Below are 25115 nucleotides of genomic sequence, written 5' to 3' on the forward strand. Positions count from 1 at the left end.
AAGATTTATTATGTTTCTCCGCATCCAAAAAAGTTAAAATTTCTATTTTTTAATGGAAAGTGCCAAATTCACTTACAGGGCCTCTAATCCGTGCTCTAATGCTCTGTAATAATGTGTTTTCAGAATCCGTGAGAAGAATAAACTGTCATCTGAAAAAAAATATTAAACTGGCTTTCCGATCGAGTTGATTTCTAACGGTTACTGCAGTAATATTACCCCTATTACTCCACACTAAGGTTCGCGCGAGGAAGCAATTTTTTCTATTCGAAGTGTCCATGAATATTACGTCTCATGATGAGCTTTTTCCTCTTATTGGCCCAAAGGTATTAGAACACAACATCACCTATATTGGTCATCATCTATAGATAAAACTCTTGATAGCAAACTCAGCTCAACTTACCACCTGCAATATTGACATAAGCACTGTATAATGATGACGAAAATTAGCAACGTGAAGGGGGGCATGAACATTTTGTTTCGCTATAATCTAATCTGTTAGAGGAATCTGTGCGGCTGACAGCGCTAGTTATTTTCTATTTTCTCACCCTGTTCTATCAGGTCTCTACAGGCAGATAGGCTAAACAGCGAACCTTTTTCCTTAAAATGCTGCCCTTCGACCGCGATCACCAGCCAGAGATCTTGTAGCGATCGAGCTGCACTGAGTTGCTGTTCAAATATTGTGAAGTCAATACTGTCTCTTATTCTTGAGATGATTCTCAGTCAAATCGGGGGGACGGATTTGCTCTTGTGAAGGAACGCCGTAAGGTTTGCCGTGCGTTCGCCTCTTGCCGACTATTTACCCTCTCTTCTAGCCATTACCGAGTAGCGACTCGACACCTGTCTTACAAAACACTACTTGGCAGTCGCGCATCTGATCGTAGTAGAAGGCGATGCCAACGACGATAATATAATGAAGGCTCGCTCGCGATCACCTCTCCCTTGCTGACCTAACTCCGCGGATGAATCTTCTCAGGCCACTGTCACCAGGGAAACTCAACATTCTTTCTTCCCTGAATGCTATCAGAGGCTGACCATTGTTTAAGGGAGCAAGTGTTCTACTGCAAACGTCCTGCTTTCACTTGTGTTTTTTTCTATATTTTCTCTACCTTTATTTCCTTCGTATTTGCTCTCCGAAACGTGAAAGGACATCAGCGCAAGTGATCAGGTAACTCTCGACTGTTTTCGCGCTACTCGGCGTATTGTCGACCTCCCACTCAGTCAGCAGAAACAACATTCGCAGAAACGCAGTACTGAATCTTCGTGACATTCCTGGAAATCCTGACAACGATGGTGAAAGTGTTGACACTACGAGTAGAAGTTACGTCCCCTACGAGGGGAAATAAATCTATCTGCAGAATACAACTGCAGTAGCTGTAGTAGTAGCAATAGGAGATGTAGTAGCTTGTGTCATAACAACAACTGACAAAACTCTGCTCGGCGAGTTAGTACACTTCGCATGAATGTCGCGACTGTGCCCGAAGGGTAGAGGCGTTGACGTGCTGATACCAGTGGTTTCTTATACTGTAGTATCTACTGATGTCCATGTAATAGTCGTCACGGTCATTAGGGGCGTCATACTGGCCACCACAGTTGCTGACGCTGCTCCGATCGTCGTGGTCCGCCATTAACGCGAAAGTCCACCAGAAGTTTGATTGATGGCTTTTGGTTTCAATGAAACTATAATATATAGGACTGCTATCTAGATGTACTACAGATATGTAGAATAGCTTATAAATTGCTTAACAGTTGAGCGCGTTTAAAATACAAAATGAATTACGAGAACCATAAAAGGTCCAATATTACTTCCTGAACACTGAGTTTCTTTTGCCATGATCGAAAATACGAACCATATTGGAATCAATGTGTGTTCTAGTTTATTTGCGAGCACTTATTATTTCCATACATCTTGATCCGAATCGATAAACAGGAAAGGTCACAGCTGATGACTGACACAACCGTGACGTAGCACAAGATAGTGGCGGCGGTCAACATTATCGGTCGTATGTCGTGTGGATCAATTCGTTTTATGTTGCTTTTCATTATTCCTTTTCTAGTTGTTTTCCAGTGTTGTTTTCTTAGCCACCGATGGACAAATCTGCGGTGCCGGTTCGAATCCCTTTCAGATCTTCTTTGTGTCTTTGTACGCCAAGTACTGTAATCGTGCATTACAAATACCATTACGCTTTCAAATGTCTGACTATTTATAGTTGTCTCCTTCCTAGTCAAAACACATCATCGGCTACTTCACGAAACATGGCGCCTATCGACACCGACCCGCTCCCCGAAACGTATCGTCCCTCCACACAGAGTATCCACACGCTCGACGTCGTTTAAATAGCGGCTATATGGCATTCTTCGTCTAACTAGATGTGAAGTCTGGCCATGTCCTTGGAAGTGGAAGGATTAAGGAGTGAGCACAGGAGAGCTAACACTCGAATACAGCAATGGGAAAATGGTAACAACGGCTACGGCTTATAACGCCGTCCACACGCTAGAAATGGAATTGCCTACGTTCCAGTGTGTATACTTCATGCTACTAAAATGATCCGTTCATTTTTTGTCTTGGCAGTAGGTACGCGTAAGTAAAAACGCGTGGAGTCCCTGCCGCCGCCGCCGCCTCTCCTAAAAACTGTTAGTTACCAATGCACGCACATGCTGGTTTGGTGATATGTCTGGTGCGGCGGCAACAGCAGCGGGGCCGTCGAAGGGCTTTGTTATGGTCATCGGAAATGACGGGGGTTTTTTTTATTGGGCATCCTTTTTAACGCTATTCGCTGACTGTGCGACTATGACATAAGGGGGAATAGCCAGTACGTCCTCAAACAAGAGCGGGTCCCATCGATCACGAACCGCTGGTACACAATTCACCAGTGTGAGCCCATTGAAGCAGCAAATTACCTCTACTTGTGTCTTCCTAGCAGTCAATGTCAGAACCCGTTTCCCCATCGACGACCTAACCACTAACAAGGACCAATTGTTTTTCAAGTATGAAAGGCTTGACATAACTTATCATTTGTACAAGGACATGAGTTTGCCTATCAGTTTGTTTGGTGCTCTCTCCATCTACACATGAGCGATAATGTCACGGCTTCATTTCGGTAGGAAACTGATGTTATCGTATAATTTTTATAGGCTCTGCTGAACAGATTGCAACAAGCCGAGTTGACCTGGGGCAAGCGAATGAAGGATGAGTTAGAAAAGCCACGTTATTTTCACAGCCGGTGAAAGCTGTAGACCGTGAACTCTGGTCAAAATGCATTGTGTTGCAATTGCCCGTTTTCAGCTTATCATCAGATGACCACGCTATAGGATTTTGGCAACTGAAATATACTGCAGCCAAGCCATATTCTTTCGCTGACCAAATGAAGCCGCAACCGGCGGGAGATTTGTTCCGCGAGAGGCTATGATACAGCAACTAAAGTTAACGCTTGCTGGCTAATCATAACAAGTAAGCTTAATAGAGCGCCCTTTTACGTTTCTTAAGTTGCTAACAACTGAAACAGTAGAAAAATTAGTAAACGCCATCAAGGGAACAGAGGCTCTATTTGGTAGCCCTTTTTAGGCTCAACCAGCTTACATACATAGCCCTAATAATCCTGCGCCGTTTTGAATACTTTTGTTTACCTTAGCACGACGATCTTGGAGAAAATTTTACTTAATCGTGAAAGACTGTATTTAGAAAGTGAAGCAAATTTTACAATTACAGGTTTTTAACGGCGTCACGCACAACTCGAACTCGCAAAGGTCCAAACTACTTTCGTCCCAAACGTAGATGGACGTTGACGTATTTCAATTTCAAGCGCTTCATTAATCTCATAGCGATGTTAACGGTCTTCGTTGTAAGGCATTATGACACACCCTGAACACGAAGCTTTGTCTATGCGTGAATAATCATATTCCAGTCATCTATATTTTTTGCCGTGTCTAGAAGCTCACAAGCTACACACTAGATGGTACCCTGGGTAAATCTGAATTTGAGAACCAATTTAAATTTTTCGCACAGTTTTTAAAACTATTTTCTAGACACGTTTTATAATAGGTTTCTACAACATAATGTGTGGATCTACTGTGCATCCATTATATCGGACTGTCTCTAGAAAACCAGTAAACACATCATCGCACAACATACTTGTATGACTGCCTTGCCATCCTGTCACTATCAAATAATTATATAATATCAATATATCTGTTTATCTCCATATATATTGTTACTTAGTCTTCTAACGATTTAACAAAGCTGTCAGATATGAGCTTTCTATATCTATCTATTTCCACAACTAATCTGAAAGAGAAAAGCGTATTAACTGGGCCGTGGGTGCGTCGGACGAATGGTCCTTCCTTTGGATTGAGCGGTGCACTGGACAGACGAGGGCTACGCTCTGACCCTGATAAAACAACACATAGATGCTAAACAACTAAACAGAATAGAGACAACTGGCTTCGTCAAGAGAGTGATTGTATTAGAAATTTTCGAATAGGGGGCATGCGCACATAGCGCCTAAAGCGACCCGAGCCGAAAAAACCAGCCCAGCGGCGGTTAAGCTAGTTCCCATAGAATATTAGCTGGTGAGAAAACGTTCCATGTTCACGTACGCTAACCATCTGTACGCGCCCATTAATTTTTAGCCAAATATAATTTGATACAGGGCCACTTTGGCGTCGTCGCCCACCAATTCACTGGGGTCAACGTAGGAAGGTCCCTGATGTTATTGTGGCTCTATGGCAGCGTCTCGGTACGGTTAGGTCAAGGCCATGTACCATGAAGCGGTACTAGCTTAAGCTAACGGTAAACATTTTCATCTTGTAGCTGACGCAAACGAATGTTGGCCGGTTACCTCGACTGCTCCCAGTAGTTTACCACTAGCCGCAAAAATAAATTACGCCATTATCTCTGTGGATCGTACATCATTGTATAGATTTATTTATGCAGATAGTAGATAACAAGACAAGGAGATGATGGCAGCTAAAACGGCAGGTAACATATTGTAAAACGATGCACGTTGTGTGTAATTCATTAACTAACTAACTAACTAACAATAATGGGTATGCATATTTTTTTTCGAAACTGAATAAACCTCCTCTACAAATGGCTTGTCAGCACGGCTTAATCAATTATTCGAAATTCAGCATTTCTAATCATGGGGTAGAAAAAGTGTTATCATATCTGCGACCATTATATACGGTATCTGAATATAAAATAATAACACTGTGAGCGCGGCAGCCAATCTATCGGACAGAGCCCCGCGATGGACGAGCGGCATCAGGGATGATCAGTACCCCATATCAAGAATATACTTCGCTTAGCGAAAAAAATCTATACTGGTGGCTAAAGCAGAGGGCAGATCGCTGCTATCGCAAAAACAACGAACGCATGTCTAGATGTGCGTGCGTCCCGTTCTAATTACGATCTAGTGGCAAATACGTTATTACGAGCAACAAGTGCAGTGAATCGATAATTTAGATAATAAAGCATCCTTAATGAACGCAATCGGACAAAATTTCCATCTGTAAATGACGCAGCGGATATGTATGTCCTCGTTTCGACCATGCGTCCATCCTGAAGAATGACAGTGTCCGTGGCGAGCAGAAGAAAGATTTGCTTTATCCGAAAGCATGGACGTTTTTTTCTTGTTTATGCAAGTTGCTACGCCATTTAATCACCTCAGATACTGTTCAGATAGTCATGGACAATCAATAGACGTTTCGAGTTATGCGTCCGGTACTAGCGTTAAGCACTGCTTGAGGTGACTGGCTGCAAGTGTGGAGCGAAGCGCGTCCACGTCAGGCTTCAGACCAGCGGATTCAAATTCCATGTATCAACAAGCTGAAGGCTAAAAAATAAGCTATACGAACAACGTCTGCTACATAGATTTCGATTTTCTCTCCAAAGCAGTCCTATTGCCTGTGTGTAATTTCCAAATCAGTAATTATCTTTCGAATATGTCACCGTCGTTGACACTGTGCGTGTGACACGTAAACGCATTGGACACACATTTCAGGCTATATGTTTTCAACCAGACAGGTAGTATGGGCTGGTCGACGTGAGCCTTACCGATCGCTTGATTAGTCCACGTGTTCCTGTCGTTTCCAGCGTGTAATTACGGGCCGCTACCGAATCAGCTGAAAGTAACGGGTAATTTCTAGCAGCGGATTTATATTTGGCTGTTCAGCTTGTAACGAAAACGTAGGAAAGTTTTCACGTTTAAGCCTCAATCATTTAAAGTAACGTGTTAAAGACCAACGGTGTACGAGCAAACTTCAACGTAACAGTAACAACTAACAGAGGGATATTAATGACTAAACTGAACTATGTTTATTATATAATAAATTATATACTCAGTGTCTCGTTTTTGGACTGACGCTGGCGGATGGCGAGGTCGATTCTTCGCATTGTGATGCGGCATCAAAATCAAGGTCGATTAGCATCACTACAACGATCACACCGAAACGGATCATCTTCCCAGTCCGATGTGACATTTCCGGTCGAAACGTTTGCTTACGGCAGTAAAGCGCTTGTGTCAAGGGTGTCTTGCTCTCGTTTTATGTCAGTTATTCTCTGTTTAGAGCGGCCAACGTTAAGCGACAAAGGTCGAAGGCACGCTACGTATATGCTTTAAAGCTACATCACGGAACTGAAACGCCGCCATTCAAGAATAATTTCGCATCTGTCACCAGGTTAGTTTTATCCGGAGACCACAGAATGGTTATAATTTATTCACACAAAAGGGTGACCTCATTTAATTCAAATTACGTCAAAATAGAAAATAGGGCAGCGGATACAATGATTTAGATAGACACTAATCGTCATTTCTGAGGAAAGAGGTCCTTCGTATACTTCACACTGCCGCACAATAGCCCATGCTAGGGACAACAGCTTGGTGTCGGAAGAGACAGGTGACCTTGGCGAGTTTCCGGATGGTGCGGGCACAATAGAGATATTTAATTTTTACATGGTGTAGAACGTAAGCTGTTGGCCCGAACGGAGCAAAGCGGTCGGATGAGAAAGCGAAGGAGGCCGACAATTTGAAATCATTAATCCGAATTCAGACGGCGTAACCAAAGCAGAGGCCGGTTCATCAGATCAGGTACGGGGAGCCTTGAGTAATAATCCTATAAAAGGAAGTGATACTCACTGAGAAGCTTGATTCTACATTTGTATTTAGATCGCATTCTACAGAGAAGACAATACGTGTGCAATAATGCCGATAATAGTAGAAATATTAAGAAATTTGAATACTAGATATTCGATAAATGATCCTTGTTGATACAGTAAATCTCAGCGCTGCTACTGTGTCCCTGCCTTTTACTAATTATTTCATAATCGCTGCACGCCAATACGACAGTGCATACCGACAGACTCGTCAATACAAGAACCTGTTCTGTAACCTAAGTACAAAGATATTGCCAAATGAGGACGTTACGTAAAACAATAGTTCGATTGTATTATTTATTACATGACGGTAATGCGAGCAGAATGACAGTGTATATAGTCTTCACTCGTTCTCCCGAATGGCGCTCGTCGAGCAAACGACATTCGTTCTTCTAAACGTTCCATCTATTTTCGGCTATGACGTCCGCATGTATGAAGATACCCTCAGCATCTAACACTAGCTTTCATAGAGCTTAATAATAGCGCTACAAATTATACCGCTGTGTATAGACTAACATCGATTCTCTTATCTTGTCGCGAGGCGTCCATCCCCCAAATCAAACAACAAGAAGTATTGCTATATAGAAAAACGCTTCATATAACATGTCGAATAGTGCAGAATTAGCCACTTACCTAATAAGCACGAAGAGCTTGTTAACTTTAGTTACTTTAACTATAGCTACTCAGTTGTCCTTATTTTATAAACAGAAGATCGATAGTTATCGGTCTTAATTAATATGTACGGTTAGTTTCGCACGAGCAAGGTAAGGCTGGCCAGTTATTTCCAGTGACAAAGATTACCCGCAATGCATCAAGGTCGGCTAAGATCAAGATTTAAACTTATCTTCAATTGGGTATGGAAGAATCGCGTTCGTTTGTTGATTATCAGTGTTGTCTTTCAGCATCGAGGCACTCATTCATGGCTATTGACATACTTCAAGATATATTCGACCAGACAGGAAGCCAATTAGCGACACCGTAATGCTATTAAATATTTCAAGCTTGACATTTTGTATTAGAACTACGACACATATAGCCGCATATGACAACAATCAATCCCCTGTCCATATATTGACCCAATAAAGCAAATACATAGCACGTCTTCGCCTTTCTTTTAGACTGAAATCGAAAACATTTCAGTGCACAGTAATACATAACAGTCACTTGACGGCAACAAAACTAGGCCAAGCTTCGAATATAGTTCTTGCTTGTCGCCTACAGCAGGACGAAATATAAAATTCTTACTACGGGAATGTAGCACGTTGAGTGGCGTACGACTTGATATCTTAAGCACGACCTAATCAGCGCGTAGAGAGATCTCTATGGAAGGGAAAATGTCCAGGAGGCTGTTGTCCAGATGACGTCCACGACGATCTGAGATCCGCTAAAACTTCAATGCTTCTCAGTTGCTCCGTATTTGGGACATGGCTACTACAGAGTAGGATAGAACTGGGTAATTTGTCTCTACTCCAGATTCGAGCGGATCAAACACATCGTTCATTTAGATTTTTGTCACTATAATAGACCCTCTTAGATCGTTATGTAGGACCCTGACCGGTTAGGAAAGATAGGGCTAAGTGGGATACAGTATAAAAATCAGTAAAAACGTTGTATTAATGCTGCATTTTCAATAACGACATCTTACCCATAATTCATCGGAGTCAATCATATCTTTAAGTGGTCAAATCTCTAGGCTGGGTCTTAAAGCCCATCACATTAAGTACTACTGTATGTATGTCATGATAGTTCTGTGTACTTCCTCAATACTCTCATCGTTATATAGAAGGTGTGGTTTCTTTGCGCAGTATATGCATACAATTGTACGTATCATCGCGTAATAGCCTATGCAACGATGCGTTTCCAAATTAACAGATAAAATCTGAACTGCAATAGCCGTAATTACCAGCAATAGCTCTAAAATCTAGTTAATCTAGTCCAATAATAACGTATAAAACACTAATCGCTTTTTCAATCGAAGTTCCGCGCGGTGCTTGAGGGCCGGGCCCGTCTTCATCGTCATCCTACAGTTCTTTAGAGCAATTCAGATAAGTCAAATGACATCAGCAGTAATCTGTGACAGATCAGATGGTTAGCGAGGGCTTAGAGGATCGAAACGGCTTGATGATTTGTGAACCCATCGATAACAAAACAGCCCATGAACGTTCCTTACTTACTCTTGCATCCTCAAAATGTCCTGTACATATCCTATCAAACATCGGTTTACGGTGTACATGTGGATGATTCTGAACTGTGATCATCCATATTCCAGGTCAACGAAATAGCTTAACTCCGTCAGCTACAGTCGGTGTTGCAGCGCACCATATATTATACACTATTCCTTTACCATCTATTGTGGGCACTGATGGGCGTACGGATGGCTGCTAGGTCACCAAACTCTCCTTCTCCACCATTGAATAATTCCATCATCAACCGAACGACCAACCAATTAAACTAAAGGACCAGTTGCGAGATCGTATACTTACCCCTTGGCGGCCCCAGCTTGGCTAGTTGCTCAAGGGCCGTCGTCTTCAGGCTTGCTTAGGTCGTATCCATGGCAAGATAGCGATTGGTGGTCGTAGTACGATCCGTAGTAGACTTGTAGTGGCAGTCGTGGTTGTAATAGCAGCAATAGTGTAGCACAGACGTCGACGTCGTATTACAATCGACATTAGTGTGACCACTTACTGCAATAGCTCCCTTGACTTTGGCGCAGTTCACCGTTTCAGCCTCAGCCTTGCCGCCAGCGTTTAGCCGTGAAATGCTGTACACGCGCGCTATTGCGATTACACTTTGGCGGCAGCGGTGGCGGCAGCGGCGGTCACTGAACTGTCGACGGCGACGTCAACACTAAAAGCGATAATCGTTCGCCGTTGGTCTTGTCTTGCTTAGGTTCACCACATCACCTTATAATAGCACTCTGCATCTAATGAGTACCATCGAATCCATTACCGATATTCCACCAACATCAGTTCATAATGCACGACGACGCATCGCGACCGCGCTGCTTGATCGCGCCTTTGGTACCAAACAGAGACGAGAAACGGCGTAACATACATAGGGACCCAGTCGGCTTCGATCTGAAATGAGCTGACGGTTTACACCAGCACTTCCGCTTTCGACTTCCTCCTATCAGACGGTTGCTCGCTGTACTCTTAAAGTTTTCCACAGAAAAACGCTCTACAATACCGACGGCTATACCACCATTAGCCACACCGACTTCTTGACTGGTCCAATTTTTAGAACGCCATAATAACTGTGCGCAGAGGCATATTTACGGACGCAGCAGCTGCTAACACCGTCGTTAGTAAGCTCGAGCTGTCTCTGATTGGCCTGCCGCTGCTGGGGGAATTGGAGCCGCAACATCTCAGCTCGTACTCGACTCACAGGCGAGTCTGATACTGTTCGCGCTCCTGTATCGGTGCTCAAACTTTCACGGTCCGCCCCGCTACTGCCTGCCTAGCGTTGGATAAGCGAGTGCACCAATGGCCAAAAAGCCAACTTCTACACAGTCAAAGTACACACCAACCCACAAGACGTCGCTCTTCTCGGTCCAGTGTTTACGTTCACTCTTGGAGAAAACTAGATGCCAAGCAAAGACCGGCAACTAGAAACGCTTGCTCCAGGTTAGATGTTTCCTGACAGAAGGTAAATGAGCCCCGCCAAAACGAGGCGCAGTATTCTATCGACGACCAATGGCTGGCCAGTGCAATGTTAGCGCTGTGCTAGCCAGTTAACGCGACGCGCAACGTGAAGAGAGCGCGGAAAGTGACGCGAGCTAACGGCAGAAAAAGGGAGGACGACGTGTGCGTTCGTGAAGAAGAAACGTCAGATTGACGTTCGCAAGACTTTTGTCGGAACGGGGAAGACAGCTGAGACGTAAGGTACATCACTGTTTATTTCGAACATGGACTCAAGTAAAAGCGACGCTAATCGAGTGAAAATCGCCGTAACCTTTAACTGGTGGTTATACACAGAGGGATCTTGTATCCTTGATTTTGAAGAATCCCCTAGAATCTAGGTCGATTCAAATCTGCACTGAACAACTCTGTTTCAGGGAGCACAGTCGCGTGTGAAAGCGACAAATGAGTCAGCTGATAGCCAACAGTTATGAGATACAGGCCGCGTCGCTACGCGTCGAGGAGCGAAAGGTCGCTCGAACGCTCGGATGTTTGTTGAGATTCGTAAGCGTGTTCTGAGCTGTTGCCACCGGTGGTGCCAAATCGCCGCCGAACTCGGTGGCTTCCTTTGGCTATTGGGCAGTCTCCTCACCGGCCGAAGCAGCAGTAGCGCTACAGGCTCTGTGGCTCACCTTGATTCATCAGTAGCGCCAAAGGGTATTCGAAGGGAGCAGTGAATCTGGGCTGGAGCTCCCGCAGGGTGCCGGTAAGAAGTTAAGTAAGGCAGAAAAAAGACATAGTCAGGGCGGCATCAGCAGGCAGATTAGCGAGCGGACCTTATTCTTACATTCGTTCATTGAAGTTAGTGTAAGTGTGCATCGACGAGCGACGTCTATAGGTTAGCAGGAGTGAGCTGGAGTGAATCGTGCCTGACCAGCGGCGCACACAGCGACAGCAGCGAACAGCTTGATTTGGTAAGAGGAAGCTGGTAATCCCAAAAATGGGTTCGTTGGGGGTAGCTTTTTTTCGGGGAGTGTGGAAGGACAGGGAGGTGCGGGAAATGATTTGATTGGCCTGCTGCTTCCCCTTAAAGAAATGAAATCGGCCGACTTTGCCCGTGCTCCACATATGTACAGATAAAGAAATGGATCTATACTTCTCATCTATCGTGAGTAGAGAAGCGGATAGGAGATGATGGCGGTAATCGGAATAGGAGGAGTGCCTAATGCAATGAGCTATAGGCACGGACATGGCCATTTTTGATTTGGCGAATGGTGTTGCATAACTAAGCAAGCTGAGCTACAGCCATTATTACTGCTGAGTAAGAGACTGAGTCACTGTTCATCAGGAGTCTCTTTTTAGGTAAAGAGGATGAGGGAAAAAGATATAGGGTACACATGGGATGTACACAATGGATCACGCGACAACAGGAACGGCGACAATCTAATCTCACAGCCCAAATCGGAGACGACGCTGTCCCGCGCACGAATACGCTTACGTCGAACCTTAGGTTCGTTGTGATACCTTAATACTGAGAAAGACGGCGAAATGGCAGCTGTGGGGCTGCTAGCTACTGGAACCTGCCTTTTAGTGCAGTATCATTACAAGATGATGAACAGTGCTTAGAGGCACCGGCGATGGTGTGGCAGCCTTGGCGCTTGCAAAGACATCGGATAACACGCTTAACCGACCGGTGTAGGCCGCATGCAGCCCCGCATTTTTTGCACCCCTTTCAATTTACTATCCATCTGAAAATCGTTCGCGAGCATTTATCACTACTGCTAATACTGCTATTCAAGGTGTTTTTCGTATTATTATTATAATCGCTTTGCACAACCAGTGTCTTATTAACTATACAGAGGCAACAGTAGATCTCTGTATAGATCACCTTCAAGCAGTAAAAACGAACGAAGAGCCATGGTGACCCCCGGTTACAAGGTTTCGGTAGTGTGAAAGCTAGCTACCGATGCTACTGGGTGACAAAGCCATAAAACAGAACTCTACCAGCTGTTGTCACCTAGATTTTGTGAGAGTTTGGAAGTGAATCTGTTAAATATATAAGCTGACGGCAATCCGTACCCTTCGTTCGGATTCCAACAAACATCCCGATATAACAGAGAATGATAATAATAGTTTTCACGAAAGTCATATCGTTGGATCCGATATTGTATTTTTCAATAATGCAGAATATAGGCAGGAAGCACCTCGTCACATGTATGCCGGACGCGAAAGTACAATGGCATCTATTTCAAGATACATTTTTTGGTCATAGGATGACGTTAATGTTATCTAATTTTATTTACTTTAAGTTTCTGGTGACTCGGTCGCCGATTAAAAATGTTCTCTAAGTGTGTACATTTTTCTACTGTTATAAACAGCAATTTCTATTATTATTATAATAGATAGCCCTTTTCCAGATGATCTGGCTAAGCATTTTGTTGCTTCATCTAGAATCTGTAACATTTGAAATAAAAAATACCTAGCTTTAATTAAATCAAATCAAGATTTACTAATTGAAGCATGAAATAAAGGACCATTTTTATGCGTCCGAAATTCGTCTACCTCCCATTTCATGTTAGACTATGGTAGCCTAAGGGAATTGCTAACCTTTGAGTAAACAAACGTCAAGTTCAGTTGAAGAAAAATCGCTTTTCAACCATTCACTCCTTCAGTTACTATTTTAACAGTTATAACATGAAGATCCTTAAACTATAGAATAATTTTTCTTCTTTAAATTAGCAGGTAATGATTTAATAAGACGTAGACTTAGGTTACCTGACAATTCAGTTGTCTTGTCATTCAGCGCTTTGTCTGATCCGACGTGTTTGTTACAGCCGAATTAACGTGGTACCAGTGATTCATCGGTTTTTAAAAATCGTTTATTGAATTTGTGTTCGTGAATTGGTGTTAGCCATGATTGTATCGAATACCGTAACTACCGATATTAGCGCAACAAGTATTTGACGTATTGTATTTAGGTTATGTGTCAAGTCTTCCAGGTGGTCTTTGCCATTCCGGATTACGACAAACATATGTATATTTATGACATATTTTCGTTCGTTCTCTACGGCACTTGTAAGTTGACGTTTAACCTAAATTGTTCTTACGATTGCGTCGCGAACTTGGTACCAGGACGATCTGCCTGCTACCTTTTTACCAGTACGCCTATAAAGCATAGGTCGTGAAATCGGCTGAAACCAATGCATTTAGAAACTAGAGTTCCAACTGATGCATTCATAAGAAACATTATATAATAGCCTTAATTCGTTTTATGCGTTTATGATGACGTTTATAGAAGACAAAGTAACGCGCGTCGCACCTCAGAACTTTGATAAGCTTACCTTTAGTCACTAACTTTAATGTTTGCAGAAATGTCTTTTCATAACGGTAGTGCTGGCAAAACTGTTGGTATCCCTGATATTCAACAGTTGGCCGTACCGTTCCAAGAGAGTCTTAAGAGGCTCGAACTGAACATGCTTACCTTGCATATAGAAGATGTCTCTGGGAGTTTCTGGATCTCGGTAATTTTTTAACCTTACAATTGTCAATAATTTTTCCAGTTATTCCTTCTCTAGTGCGTTTTTTTATGTGCATTTACGTTTTTCCGTCTTCTACTACGTCGTATTTCTAAAAGACATGTTGAAAACAGTGATTAATTACTCTGCTTAATTGCTTCTGTTTTTCCTGCACAAGCGCCAAGTATTATTTCAGTATTGTATTGCTTTAACTTAAGACACTTGATTTTCAAGTAGGAATTGAAGCCGAATGATAAGAAATTGAAGGACAAATACACAAGTTTATAGCTCATGGCATTTTATTTAGTGTATATTTCGTCAAAGGTCATTGCTCAATTGACGGTATATATGTTTGTAAAGGTCATTATGATTAATTAATGCTAGTTTGATACAATAAGCGCCAGCAGCGCTGGCCATGAATAATCAGGTGTTTTGCCTTCCTGCCTAATTTTTGGGTATAGGTTATTCATCCCTTATATATATATGTACCTAGCCTGGAAAATTTTCATCTCAGTGAGCACTAGATGCGACTACGGATCACACTAGCAGATTTAACCGACCTTTACAAGCATCTAACGGTCAAGTATCCTGTCGTTGTTGTCAGGCACAATATTTCGTAGGTGGCGGCAGCTATCAAACCAATTCAGAAGACCAGGTCAGACTAGTTAGCTGAAAAGTACGTCTCGGCGGCATTTTTTGAATTTGGTCACGCATTCATCACGTTCACCACGCCCTTCAGTATCCCGTTTTTGCCGTACCTCGTTCTCCGAATCCCCTTCGTTCGTTGACAAGCTTATGATCTCACGAGTTAGCTGACAGACATACATTGCTCTAAAATTTAGATCAAGAGGTAAAGTGGAGAGTATTATTAACCTCGGTTACTTTTAGTATTCTAGAGGCTGCTTGCTATACGAAAACATTAAAATCTCATAAGCTCTGTGTATTACCACCAAGATCGTGGTCAGGCATCATACAACGGCCAAAAACGTTTTCCTATTACATCTCGAGACTTGCACGTGACTACTTCAAGAATTTACCTTATGTCTATTTGCTCTGTACTACATACTTGCAGTCGTTAGACGCGGCAGGCCATTCGGTTATGATGTTCTTTGCTATTTTAAGGCCACGTCCCAATGTATCCGAAGAGGCCACCCGCAGGAGCGTGTCTGGTAAGTCAAATTCGTCACCTCCGTTATCACTACGCCGCTTGATTCCCAGAAATCCGTGTACAAAGTTCGATACCGGGCTTCGATGTGGTGGGCCGTGATGGTGGTACGAATGGTAATGATCTGAAACGCGATATGTCCTTAAAACGGTCCTGGCGGTAGAAGAATATTGGAACTGGCACTGAACAGCGCTGTTGGAACGTTTGTAATCAAGGTAGTCAATCTTAATAGAGTAAGTAACTGAGGAGGTTGACTAAAGGTTAAATAATATATACCATGAGGGTGTCATTCGTTTTGAATCGAATATACTCGAACAAGGTATCCACCTGAGAAGATCTTTAAAAACATTAATTTCAAGAACAGATGCCGAAATTTAACACATTGTCCTCATTTGTCCGAGAGGGACATGTTTATAGAAATGGGTAATGCGAGTATATTCAAAGATGTGAGTAAATTTAATGTTTTAAGTTTTACCTCCAGCACTTAAAGCGTTAGGCATTGCTTCGGCGTTAGGCATTGCAGAACGAAAAAACTGTTTCTGCGCCCGGATAGAACCTAGGCCATCGCGAGTCCCTAAGTTTAGTAGGCAATCATGTTACCACTCTGTTATCAGTGGCACTAGAGACGTGAATAGCGCGTGTTTGTTGGATGTCTAATGAAAGTTTAAGGTAAACTTACTAAAAAGTTGCATCATGGCCGGAAGGACGGACAGAGAATAGATGAGCGCAGCGAACATCACCGTACTTATGCCTCCGTACCACGGCCAGCCTCCTCCCCAACCACCCCAAGGTCCGATGGGGCCGCCCCACCCGGGAATGATTTGACGATTGTCGAACATTACTTGGCCTTCTTGCTTTGCCGTTTCTGTAAAGCGAAGGAAGAGCATTTACAATTCGACGTAACAACATGTGTTCGTACGTATCTCACTTAGATTATGTTATATCTGTAACGTAATGATAGCTTCCTTCTGAATGAAGTGGCTTAGGAGACGGGCTTTTTATCTGGTATATATATCTTTTTTCATTAAATTGTTTATTCAATGGGCTGGTCACACGCACTCTTTTCTCAATGGAGCTACCTGCTTATGAAATTATGATGTATTTTTTTCTTAGATAGATGGAAGTTAATTATTTAAGTCTGTTTTGCCGCTCATACTTAAGTTCCATTTAATAAGGAATATGTTTTTATAAGTACACCGGTAATTATTATACTTGTCGCACTATTGAAATGATAAAATTAAAACGGAGGTCGAGAGTCAATAAAGAGAGATAGAAGCTTCATGTAGATGGCTTCTAACTAGATAATTGACTGACGATCTACTTTATTTGAATTCCGAGTGAGTACGAAAATTTGAGAAGCCATACGTGTCTTGCAAACTTGGCCTAAGCATAACTCAGTAAGTGCGATCTCTGCTAGCCTTATGTCCTACATACAATGCAGAAGAATCTGTATTGAAAGATTTGCGTTCACGTATTACTGAAATGCAAATGCGACAAAAACTCAGTAAAAAGCGCATCAATATACAAAGTCACAGTTCTTAGTTCTCTGAAAATATTTGGCTGATTTACTCTATATCACCCGCAAGACTATGTATGCGTAAGCCGCCGCCGCCGCTTTATGGTTTAATTCTATGCTTTGTCGTGTCTCATTTGAGAAATCAGGCCGCGTTCTTAAATCCTCAGGCCTTATTCTCACGTCAGCAAAGTACTCACTCGTCTTTTCGCTCGTAGCACCTTCTACGCCGGTGAAGATAATTCTGAAGAAAACTAATACAACGACCCCATAGACGAAGAGCAACTTATTTGAAGCCATCTGCAAACTGGTAAATACGTTACTCCACTTCAAAGGCAATTCAACACACTATGCCTTCACCGAATGCCACAGCCTGATGGGAAACAAATGTTCAAGCAGTAGGTACAACCATATGAACCTAGACACACTTGGAAACTCCCAACGAGCCGTACAGCCACGTATTTATCTGATGCTCAACTGGAATGAAGAACTTCGCCAGCTCTTTGATCCTCCGTCAGAGGTTTGCACATCCAGGAATGAGCGGACATTAGCGCTGCAGCGGGTTTTCATCGGCAGGCGAAACGAAGTAAACGTCGACACGCCCTTGTTAACAAGAACCCCTCGTCTTCACGAGGGGGAAAGTTGGCTCTCGTTAAGAAGCCGTCAATAGAGTACTGTCGTAGATAATTGCAAGTTACGTTCAACAGCCCGTGACGACGTGTCTGACGAACACTATGGGAATTTGCTGCAAACTAGTGTTGAGATACTATATCTCTAGAACTAAAGATACTGCGTGATGATCATTTTTGAGATAACATGCTGTTAAAGAAAATATTTTGAAGGAAATGTATCTCTAACAATTAATCTTGTTTGCTTTTTGGCACAAATATCAGGTGTACGTCGAGAATTGTTTTAGAATTTGGCCTTCATGCATTTGATGAATACTTCCTAACCGTACAAGGATGCTTATGTTTTCAGACAATTAAGTAAGCCTTTTTCTTAGATCTACCTACCGGGAGCGACGCCATGGCTTCGTATTAGCGCATCTTAGCCCGATAGCAATTTTGTCATGAAAACACAACAATACAGCTATAAATAAATGATGAGAATGTTGTCCGCTAAAAAATATCTCAAATCAGAGAAAATAATCGAAGTTCACAAATATCATAAGTTTTTTGTGTTTGCAATTTTTGTCACCTGACTCTTGCCTATAATAATTGTGGTATACATTAGGTAACACTGTTAGTAGTACTTTAATATACAGCGTCTCAGTGTATGCTTTTTTCTCAAGTAAGTACTTAATTGATTGATTAGGCGATTGTTGATAAATCAGCTTTCAAAAAGTAAAGATGATTCGTAACGTGACTGGAAAGACTTAGCTATGCTTGCTTTTAAAATTTTAATAAGGAATTGGAATACTGGATACGACCATAAAATGTTTTTTTTTTTTTATAGAGTTTTGCCTGTGCGAGGATCTGAGCGACACGTCTTAGAGACACGTTATTGTATAGGTTCGAACGCTGGGAACCAATCTTACGGTGAAATGCCTAACGCTGATGTCGAACGTAAAACTAGAAATACAGGGTTTTTTTTTTGTCTAGCTATTGAAAGTCTTAGGTTTAAATCTAGAAAAGCTACTTATCGCATTGATTAAAGGCATACCCAAACAGAGATGTATCAATCACTTATCTATATTGTTCCTTTACATCGTACATTAACGTGAAACTTTCAAGAAGCAACCGTTTTGTCTGACGTTGTTGAATACCATAATTGCCACCCTAGAATTTCAGTAGCTATGTTTTGAACGAGCCAATATTAGCTTTGCCCGATACATTTGATATAATACATAAAGAAAGACGGCCTAACATGTGGACATGTGTTTTTTAAGAGTTAACGAATTGCTTTATGACTTTTTCAGAGGTAATCCATAACGTTAACGTCTGTCAACATAACGTCCATAACGTATTGGCCTGTAATAAACTACATGAATGAATTGCTACACTATATTAAAGGTAATTTAGATGAAAGGCCAATTTACGTATCTCGTACAAGGCTCTACACTTTGAATCCCCGACCAGGAACTTACGTTTTACCTTCTCCCAGAGCACGTACTCGTGAGTATTCTTCAAGTGAAGCAAAATTTTCATAGTTGTTATCGGTAATTTATTTTCGAAAATACATGTCCCTGTAATTCTCCGGAACACAAATATAAATTTGTGTACAGGTAGAAATAGGACACGAACAAGAATACTTCTATTCTGAATAGTTTTCCCTGAAATATGCCTGTTTTTAATAGTTCACTATGGGTCTATGTCTAGAACATAGATAGCAAAAGGAAAAAAACACACGAAAAGTTACCATCGTCGGAGAAGACGAGTCCTCAGTCTGTTTCTCAAGAACAAAGCGAACATGAAGTTCCTGCAGCGGTATTGACAATCCTCGCTCGCCTGATCAGTGCACAAACACGTCTTCTTTGACAGGACGCCGCACCGGGCTTACGGCGCGGAAGCACTGTGGCCCAGCTTATCTGTTCCTAAATAGTTGCATCGTTGTCGATCTTCTCATGCGAATGAATACTGCGAGCTGCCGCTGCAGCTTGCTGGTAACAGCAGCTCTGGCACACGTCAAAGACGAATGATTAAGTAGAGATTACATTATTCGCTCGGGTGATCGACATCAAGTTATTATTACTTACTAAGACGAGATATCACCCGGATGGGTTTCGAAGGCGTTTGTTTGTGCTCTTCTTTGCTAGGTACGTTGATCTTTCTAATATGTCTACTGCTGTCTACCTGTTGCTGTTCCTTGTTGCTATGTTTTGTTACGCTAAGAATGGCTAAATCTCAGTGGCATGCACAGTCATGATGAAGACGATTGTAGATGAGAGGCGAACGCCTATCGGTTGCGCTTCAGGCTGAAAAAGATCCGCTATCAAAAATTTTGGCAGCTATCAAACGTATGCATGGTGCAAAATGTTAGAAGAGAGCTGAGTAGAAAGGTACAAGCTATTTCCGACATACTGCGAAATCAAGGTAGTAATTTGTATCCTGTATCTGGGTTGTTTCAAAATTGCGCGCCGCTAGCTATTGGCTATTCGATCATCGTGACCTCTAAAGCCATGTGACATCCATTGCTACAATCCGGACTCTTAGCAGTTCGAATAATAACGTTTTGTGGAGTATAAAGCACGACTTATTTGTGGACGAACCTGGTCAACTCGCTTTCAGCCGCTCGCAAAACCCTTTCAAGCAGCTGTGCGACATTACGCGTAAATGTGTGTCAGTTACTGCCAACTACTTCCATGCCCTGCCTACGTATTCAGGCATACGTCAACATAAGCATAGGCGATTCGTTCTTGGTATCGTGCTAAATTCTCGAAAAAATCCCTATTCGTTTTGCGTAATTGTCGGCTCGACGCACTCCGTTTCTAGCTCCGAAATAACTTTGTCACGAAGCTGTAATCAGTAGCTTTAACTTACTCCCCAGTTCACATCTTCGAGTAGATTCTAATACGATAAAGTACGCCTGAAAATAATATGTAAAATTTTGCAGGTACCGCCGATCATTCACAGATATCATTCATGCAACACAATCAGTTTCAAATGAATAAAGTTTTGTTTGTTTTAATTGCTTTATCTGTAGTTTTGTCCTGCGGTCGATTTTAATAATATAAAGCAAATCGTTTGAGTCTGTGGTTTTTTTTAGCTTGTTGCATGACTTCGGAGATAGCTGCTGTGTGATTGTGCAGCGTACTTCACGACCCGAAGAGCAATTAATACGCATGTACAGAATGTACGATAGGCATAGGCTGATTTCGTAATTTACCAACAGTGGTGCACATCTAGAACGAAAAAGTACCATAAGTATCATAATAATTCATCACTTGACAAAAGAAGCTGGCAAGTAATGTTCCTTTAATTTATAACGACGCCGCAATCTCTTTTAGACTTCAACTCTTTTATAAGACTATGCCTCAAATAGCATGGGAATAGGTCCATGCAAAGAATAATTTTTCGTGCAAACTAATCTGTAAAATGTAACTAGATTGTCCTATTTAGCTCATTAAGTGTTTGTGCAAAGTGCAATTTTAAAAAACTGAGTCTTCCAACCTATTCAACGAATGTTGTCAAAAGCTATTAGAAACATTTACGCGTGGGCTACCTGTACATAGGTCGTGTTCGTTCCCATGTAAATAGATATATACCAAACGAGAGTTTGCCCGTAACAACGAGAACACGATAGGATGCGTGATATAACCACTCTAAAGCATAAAGTGCAATAGTGAACGTAGAACTATTCCGAACTGTTCGTCGTTATCTAGCATGAAGAGTAGGCTACAAATGATAGTACTTTCGCGTGACGACTGAAGCACTTCTTAAGTTGTGGGTAACAATGAGAAGAAACAATGAACTACATGAAATCACCATATCCCACGGTGGAAGCCGGCATAAGCCAGCTCGACCCAGCGTGGCGTCGGTTGACGAGAAGTGCTGCCCCCTGTTAGGTAAAATAACACAGAAAAACACAGGCTGTTTGACAAGCATTGAACAGAATAAGATTGTTAGGTTTTGTTAATAGGAACAGAACAGATGCTTCGGAATCTGTCTTATGTATTAATCAAACTGGCAGGACTCGTTTGTCATTTTTGGCTATCCTAGCTTCAACTATAATCTGATTCGTACGTGTATGTGCTAAAGAAGTATGTTTTTCTAAACATATTCATTGATTAATAAGCTGTACCTTTAGTCATTGTTTTTTTTTTCTAAGATAGACGTTCTTCGGAGTATTGCTAAGAGATGGCATATTGTAGGGAGCACAACTTTCAAATTCCAATGTGTCTGGCTATAAGAGATCAGAGACCGAAAATTCGAGTCTAATTTTGATGACAGCTCATCTATGGCGTACAACCGAGCTACGAATATAATGAAATGAAAAAAAAAAACTGATGGATTTGTACCTCGAAGATGGCTAGCGGTTTCACGCTGACACGCCAGCTCAACTTCTTGATAAAAACACACAAAACTACCTAATACACGAGAAACGGCCTGAGCTTTGAAGACAAGCAGAATGCATTCGAATTTCTGTTATTCAGAAGGCTCCTGCCCATGCATTATAGTTTAAGCTATAAAATATTTTTATTTTAAGTTTGCCTCTCCCATAAATCACTCAGTAAACCCATAAAAAAGGCTGGGGCCCATGTGCTAACTTCGCTGATTAGAAACTGATGAGCAGTTCTTATGTAAATTTTCCGTATCACGAATACATCAAGCGCAGAAAGGCAGTTATAATAATTAAATAAGAAAAACGCACTGGAACTCACATGTTTAGTACTTTTACCGTTTTATAGGCGCCAGCGAACATCCTAAAGACAAAATCACCGACATGTGTTACGGTGTTTATTTGCACCATATTCATGTCTCTGTAGAATTCATTCCAAGTGTACGACATTGTAACACAGCTCTTTATTTCTCTCTTCTGTGTACATACATATAGCTCACTTTACAAAAAAATGCACAAAGTAGATTTTTTGGTTTTTGCATTAAGTATTTTTTTGAATAAAATTTTCTCCGACTTAAGTAGAGAAAATTTTTGGGTATTTACTGCCACACCGGATCGAAGAGATTCGAAGACAGTATCAAGACATTGCTCTCTGTTATGTATGTGTGCACAATCCATTAAGAGCTAAAAGCGACGAGCACGTCGAGCTATATAAACGTTCATTTCGAAGCTCTGAAAAATTATTAGAAAAAAAGAAGAGGAAATATTTGAATTAAAAAATATAATTGACTATCACTATCGCGTATGCTTCTTATCAGCAGATATTTGATTGAATCAAATACTTTACCGTAGAATTTTAGTTTGAAAGCGTATTCTGCGTCAGTGGCTGAGTGTTTCCATGCGCTATTCGTATACAGTTTTGTGGGAAAAGGGCAAAAGTGATTCAACTAGCATCAGCAAAGCAAAGATGGTTATTGCAGCGAACATCTGCATGTCCGCCGACCTAAACCAAGAATGATACCAACGCTGAAAAAGGTACACAAATACAAACAGTCAAATGCTTTTAATTCCAGCAGTTCATTCAGCTGATTACGATACATTATATAAAAGCTTAAAATGGTTACACGTATTATAAGACAAATTTTACACTATATATGGCACATCGTATAAGGGAAACGTTCAGTTATAGACAGTTTGATCTGCGACAAATTTAGGTGCATGAATGCTTGTATATGTAAAAGCTCTGATTGTCAATTGTTGCTCAACGGCCCAGGTTGATACCACGCAGGCGAAATGCGTGACCGTAACGAAAAGAAGCCTCGGTCACAGATAACGCCGTATAAGGATCGTCATATAAACCGATTTCACGGGTCGTGAGGAGACCACTGAGGCTGATAGAGGGCCATAGGTTAGCAGGGAACCGTCACAATGAATTCACGATGCAGACTTCGACCTTAATCTGACGAAATACATAATTTCATATGTAAATGGCTAATGCAGATATGCGCAGCTGGTATGATATTTATAAATACTATAAAATAGTGATGGAATGACGGATAAAATGCGCGTGTCAATTCGTGTCGTTTAGAAGGCACATTTGTGCCTATTCGTTTCGTTAATATATTATTATTATTAAAATGAAGTCGATCCCTTAAATTCTATATTTGTAAAACAACTTCCTATTGTATTCTGCAGAAACAAACAATTCGATTATAGTGACTTGAAAATTCTGCTATCAGAATTTTTTCGATATTAATTTGCCTCACCTCTATCGCCAGGAAGCATTTTCAAACATAACCGAAAACGACAACCGTGACAGGATTTTTCATCCGTATGTATGTAGCTCTCACGCTAAGCTCTACTTGATATGTATATCTTTTATATTTTAATAACTTAGAAATTTAATTTTGTTGAACATACAACGACTTCGATGTGATCTAATTAGCAATAACTTATTTTCAGGAAAAACGGGGAGCATTAAAACCGGGCAAACTTTATTTTAGGTGAACTAGATAATGAACGATTGTTATGTTTTTTCATCCAGGAAATCCCTCAAAAGTTGTAAACATCGAAGTAAAATTGAGCTTAACAGCGCTTTGTTACTGATGGTACCTTGTAGATTTAAAAAAAAATAGCTAAAGTGCCAACTTTTAAGCAAATTCTGAACCAGTACTCCGAAAAGCAACGCGTAGTAAACTGTTGGTTTAGAAAAGGCAGCTAGCAATCTATCACTAGAATAGGATCAATTCATTTAAAATGCTGCAACACTTAGTTCGCTTCCTCGTTTACCAAGTAATACGATGAAAATAAGAGTGTACACTACTTATGTACCTAGTACCTAGTGCTCGAGTTCCGTTATTATCTAGATCGTCACAGTTTTTGGTCTTCGGCGACATGGAAATTAATAGCAGATCTCCTAGAGGATGCATTTGCAACATCAATTAGGTCCTTTTTGTCCTGGTGTACGCACTTAATACAGAAGAACGTCGTCACTGAGAGATTCTCCACTGGAAGCTATTTGCCCGAACACAGATTTTATCGCATCCAATCCTTTCTTGAGAGTATCTAAAAAATTTAGCAAAAAAAAAGCACCACTCTGCTCAATAGACAAAGTATGTTTATTGAGCAGAGTGGTGCTTTCCGGTTTACGCCTACTAGACCCAAATTCATAGCCAGGCTAGAGACAAATTGGAATGCAGCGTTTTATTGTTGCAACAGATTTTTCATTTGTGAACGGACAGTTAAAATTGAACATCTCGAGGATGCTCCTGCATCCATTGCTAAAGCAATTTTGTGAAGGTGGACTTCGAAAATAGACACATGACGTAGCTTCACATTCGAATTTGTGATGGCGGTTACCTGAACGGTTAACTGAAAGTGGAATCCTTTCGTTAAATTATGATCCACCGTAAAGCACGTACGACCACGGCGACCCCTTTAAGTCCATTTAAGAACGCAAGCATTGGACACTTTTCGCTTACTGGTACTAGAAGGTACTTGTTGTACGAGGACATACAGCCAACGGCACCTGTACGCGAAAATGTACCATTACGCGATTTTCACACGCGCTGGATTATGGTTTCGCATAATTTTATGCACGGTAAGCACATAATCAACGTGCAATGTTCTTGTTGACCTTTATCTTGTAAACAACAAT

At 41.5% G+C, this 25115-nt stretch overlaps 2 protein-coding genes and 1 long non-coding RNA gene across 18 annotated transcripts in view; 1 reads left to right on the forward strand and 2 right to left on the reverse strand.

Moving 5' to 3' along the window:
• Nucleotides 1-9774, reverse strand: part of LOC111245429 (diacylglycerol lipase-alpha-like) — a 37733-nt gene extending 27959 nt beyond the window's left edge. The window contains exon 1 of one of the 3 annotated variants that reach the window (XM_022793798.2): nucleotides 9634-9774. The gene's annotated coding sequence lies outside the window, so the exon portion shown is untranslated. Of the gene's footprint in view, nucleotides 1-9324; nucleotides 9459-9633 lie in introns of those variants that run through there. The other 2 variants (XM_022793795.2, XM_022793796.2) reach the window with 2 other exon arrangements.
• Nucleotides 1-25115, forward strand: part of LOC111245433 (uncharacterized) — a 35892-nt gene that overhangs the window by 8600 nt on the left and 2177 nt on the right. The window contains exons 1-9 of one of the 13 annotated variants that reach the window (XR_015322199.1): nucleotides 10892-11031; nucleotides 11205-11741; nucleotides 14137-14288; nucleotides 14887-15132; nucleotides 15355-15662; nucleotides 16111-16362; nucleotides 17179-17270; nucleotides 18879-23789; nucleotides 23921-24048. This is a non-coding gene — a long non-coding RNA (uncharacterized LOC111245433). Of the gene's footprint in view, nucleotides 1-10891; nucleotides 11032-11204; nucleotides 11742-13745; nucleotides 14289-14886; nucleotides 15133-15354; nucleotides 15681-16110; nucleotides 16363-17109; nucleotides 18632-18878; nucleotides 25059-25115 lie in introns of those variants that run through there. The other 12 variants (XR_015322200.1, XR_015322198.1, XR_015322201.1 and 9 more) reach the window with 12 other exon arrangements.
• Nucleotides 14560-22404, reverse strand: LOC111245430 (uncharacterized). Of its 2 annotated transcripts, XR_015322193.1 has the most exons (4): nucleotides 22281-22404; nucleotides 19319-21457; nucleotides 15349-16312; nucleotides 14560-15113 (listed from the first exon to the last, which is right to left on the reverse strand). XR_015322193.1 is itself a non-coding variant. In XM_022793799.2 (3 exons), exons 1-3 carry the CDS (start codon nucleotides 16284-16286, stop codon nucleotides 14948-14950), a joined length of 549 nt encoding a protein of 182 aa, XP_022649534.2. In that variant the 3' UTR covers nucleotides 14560-14947. The 2 variants fall into 2 exon arrangements, 1 of the variants encoding a protein (XP_022649534.2); XM_022793799.2 differs by lacking the exons at nucleotides 19319-21457; nucleotides 22281-22404 and having other exon boundaries at nucleotides 15349-15571; nucleotides 16127-16286.

This window comes from Varroa destructor, unplaced genomic scaffold (genome assembly GCF_002443255.2).
Source record: "Varroa destructor unplaced genomic scaffold, Vdes_3.0 BEIS01000002.1, whole genome shotgun sequence".
Taxonomy (NCBI): Eukaryota; Metazoa; Arthropoda; class Arachnida; order Mesostigmata; family Varroidae; genus Varroa; species Varroa destructor.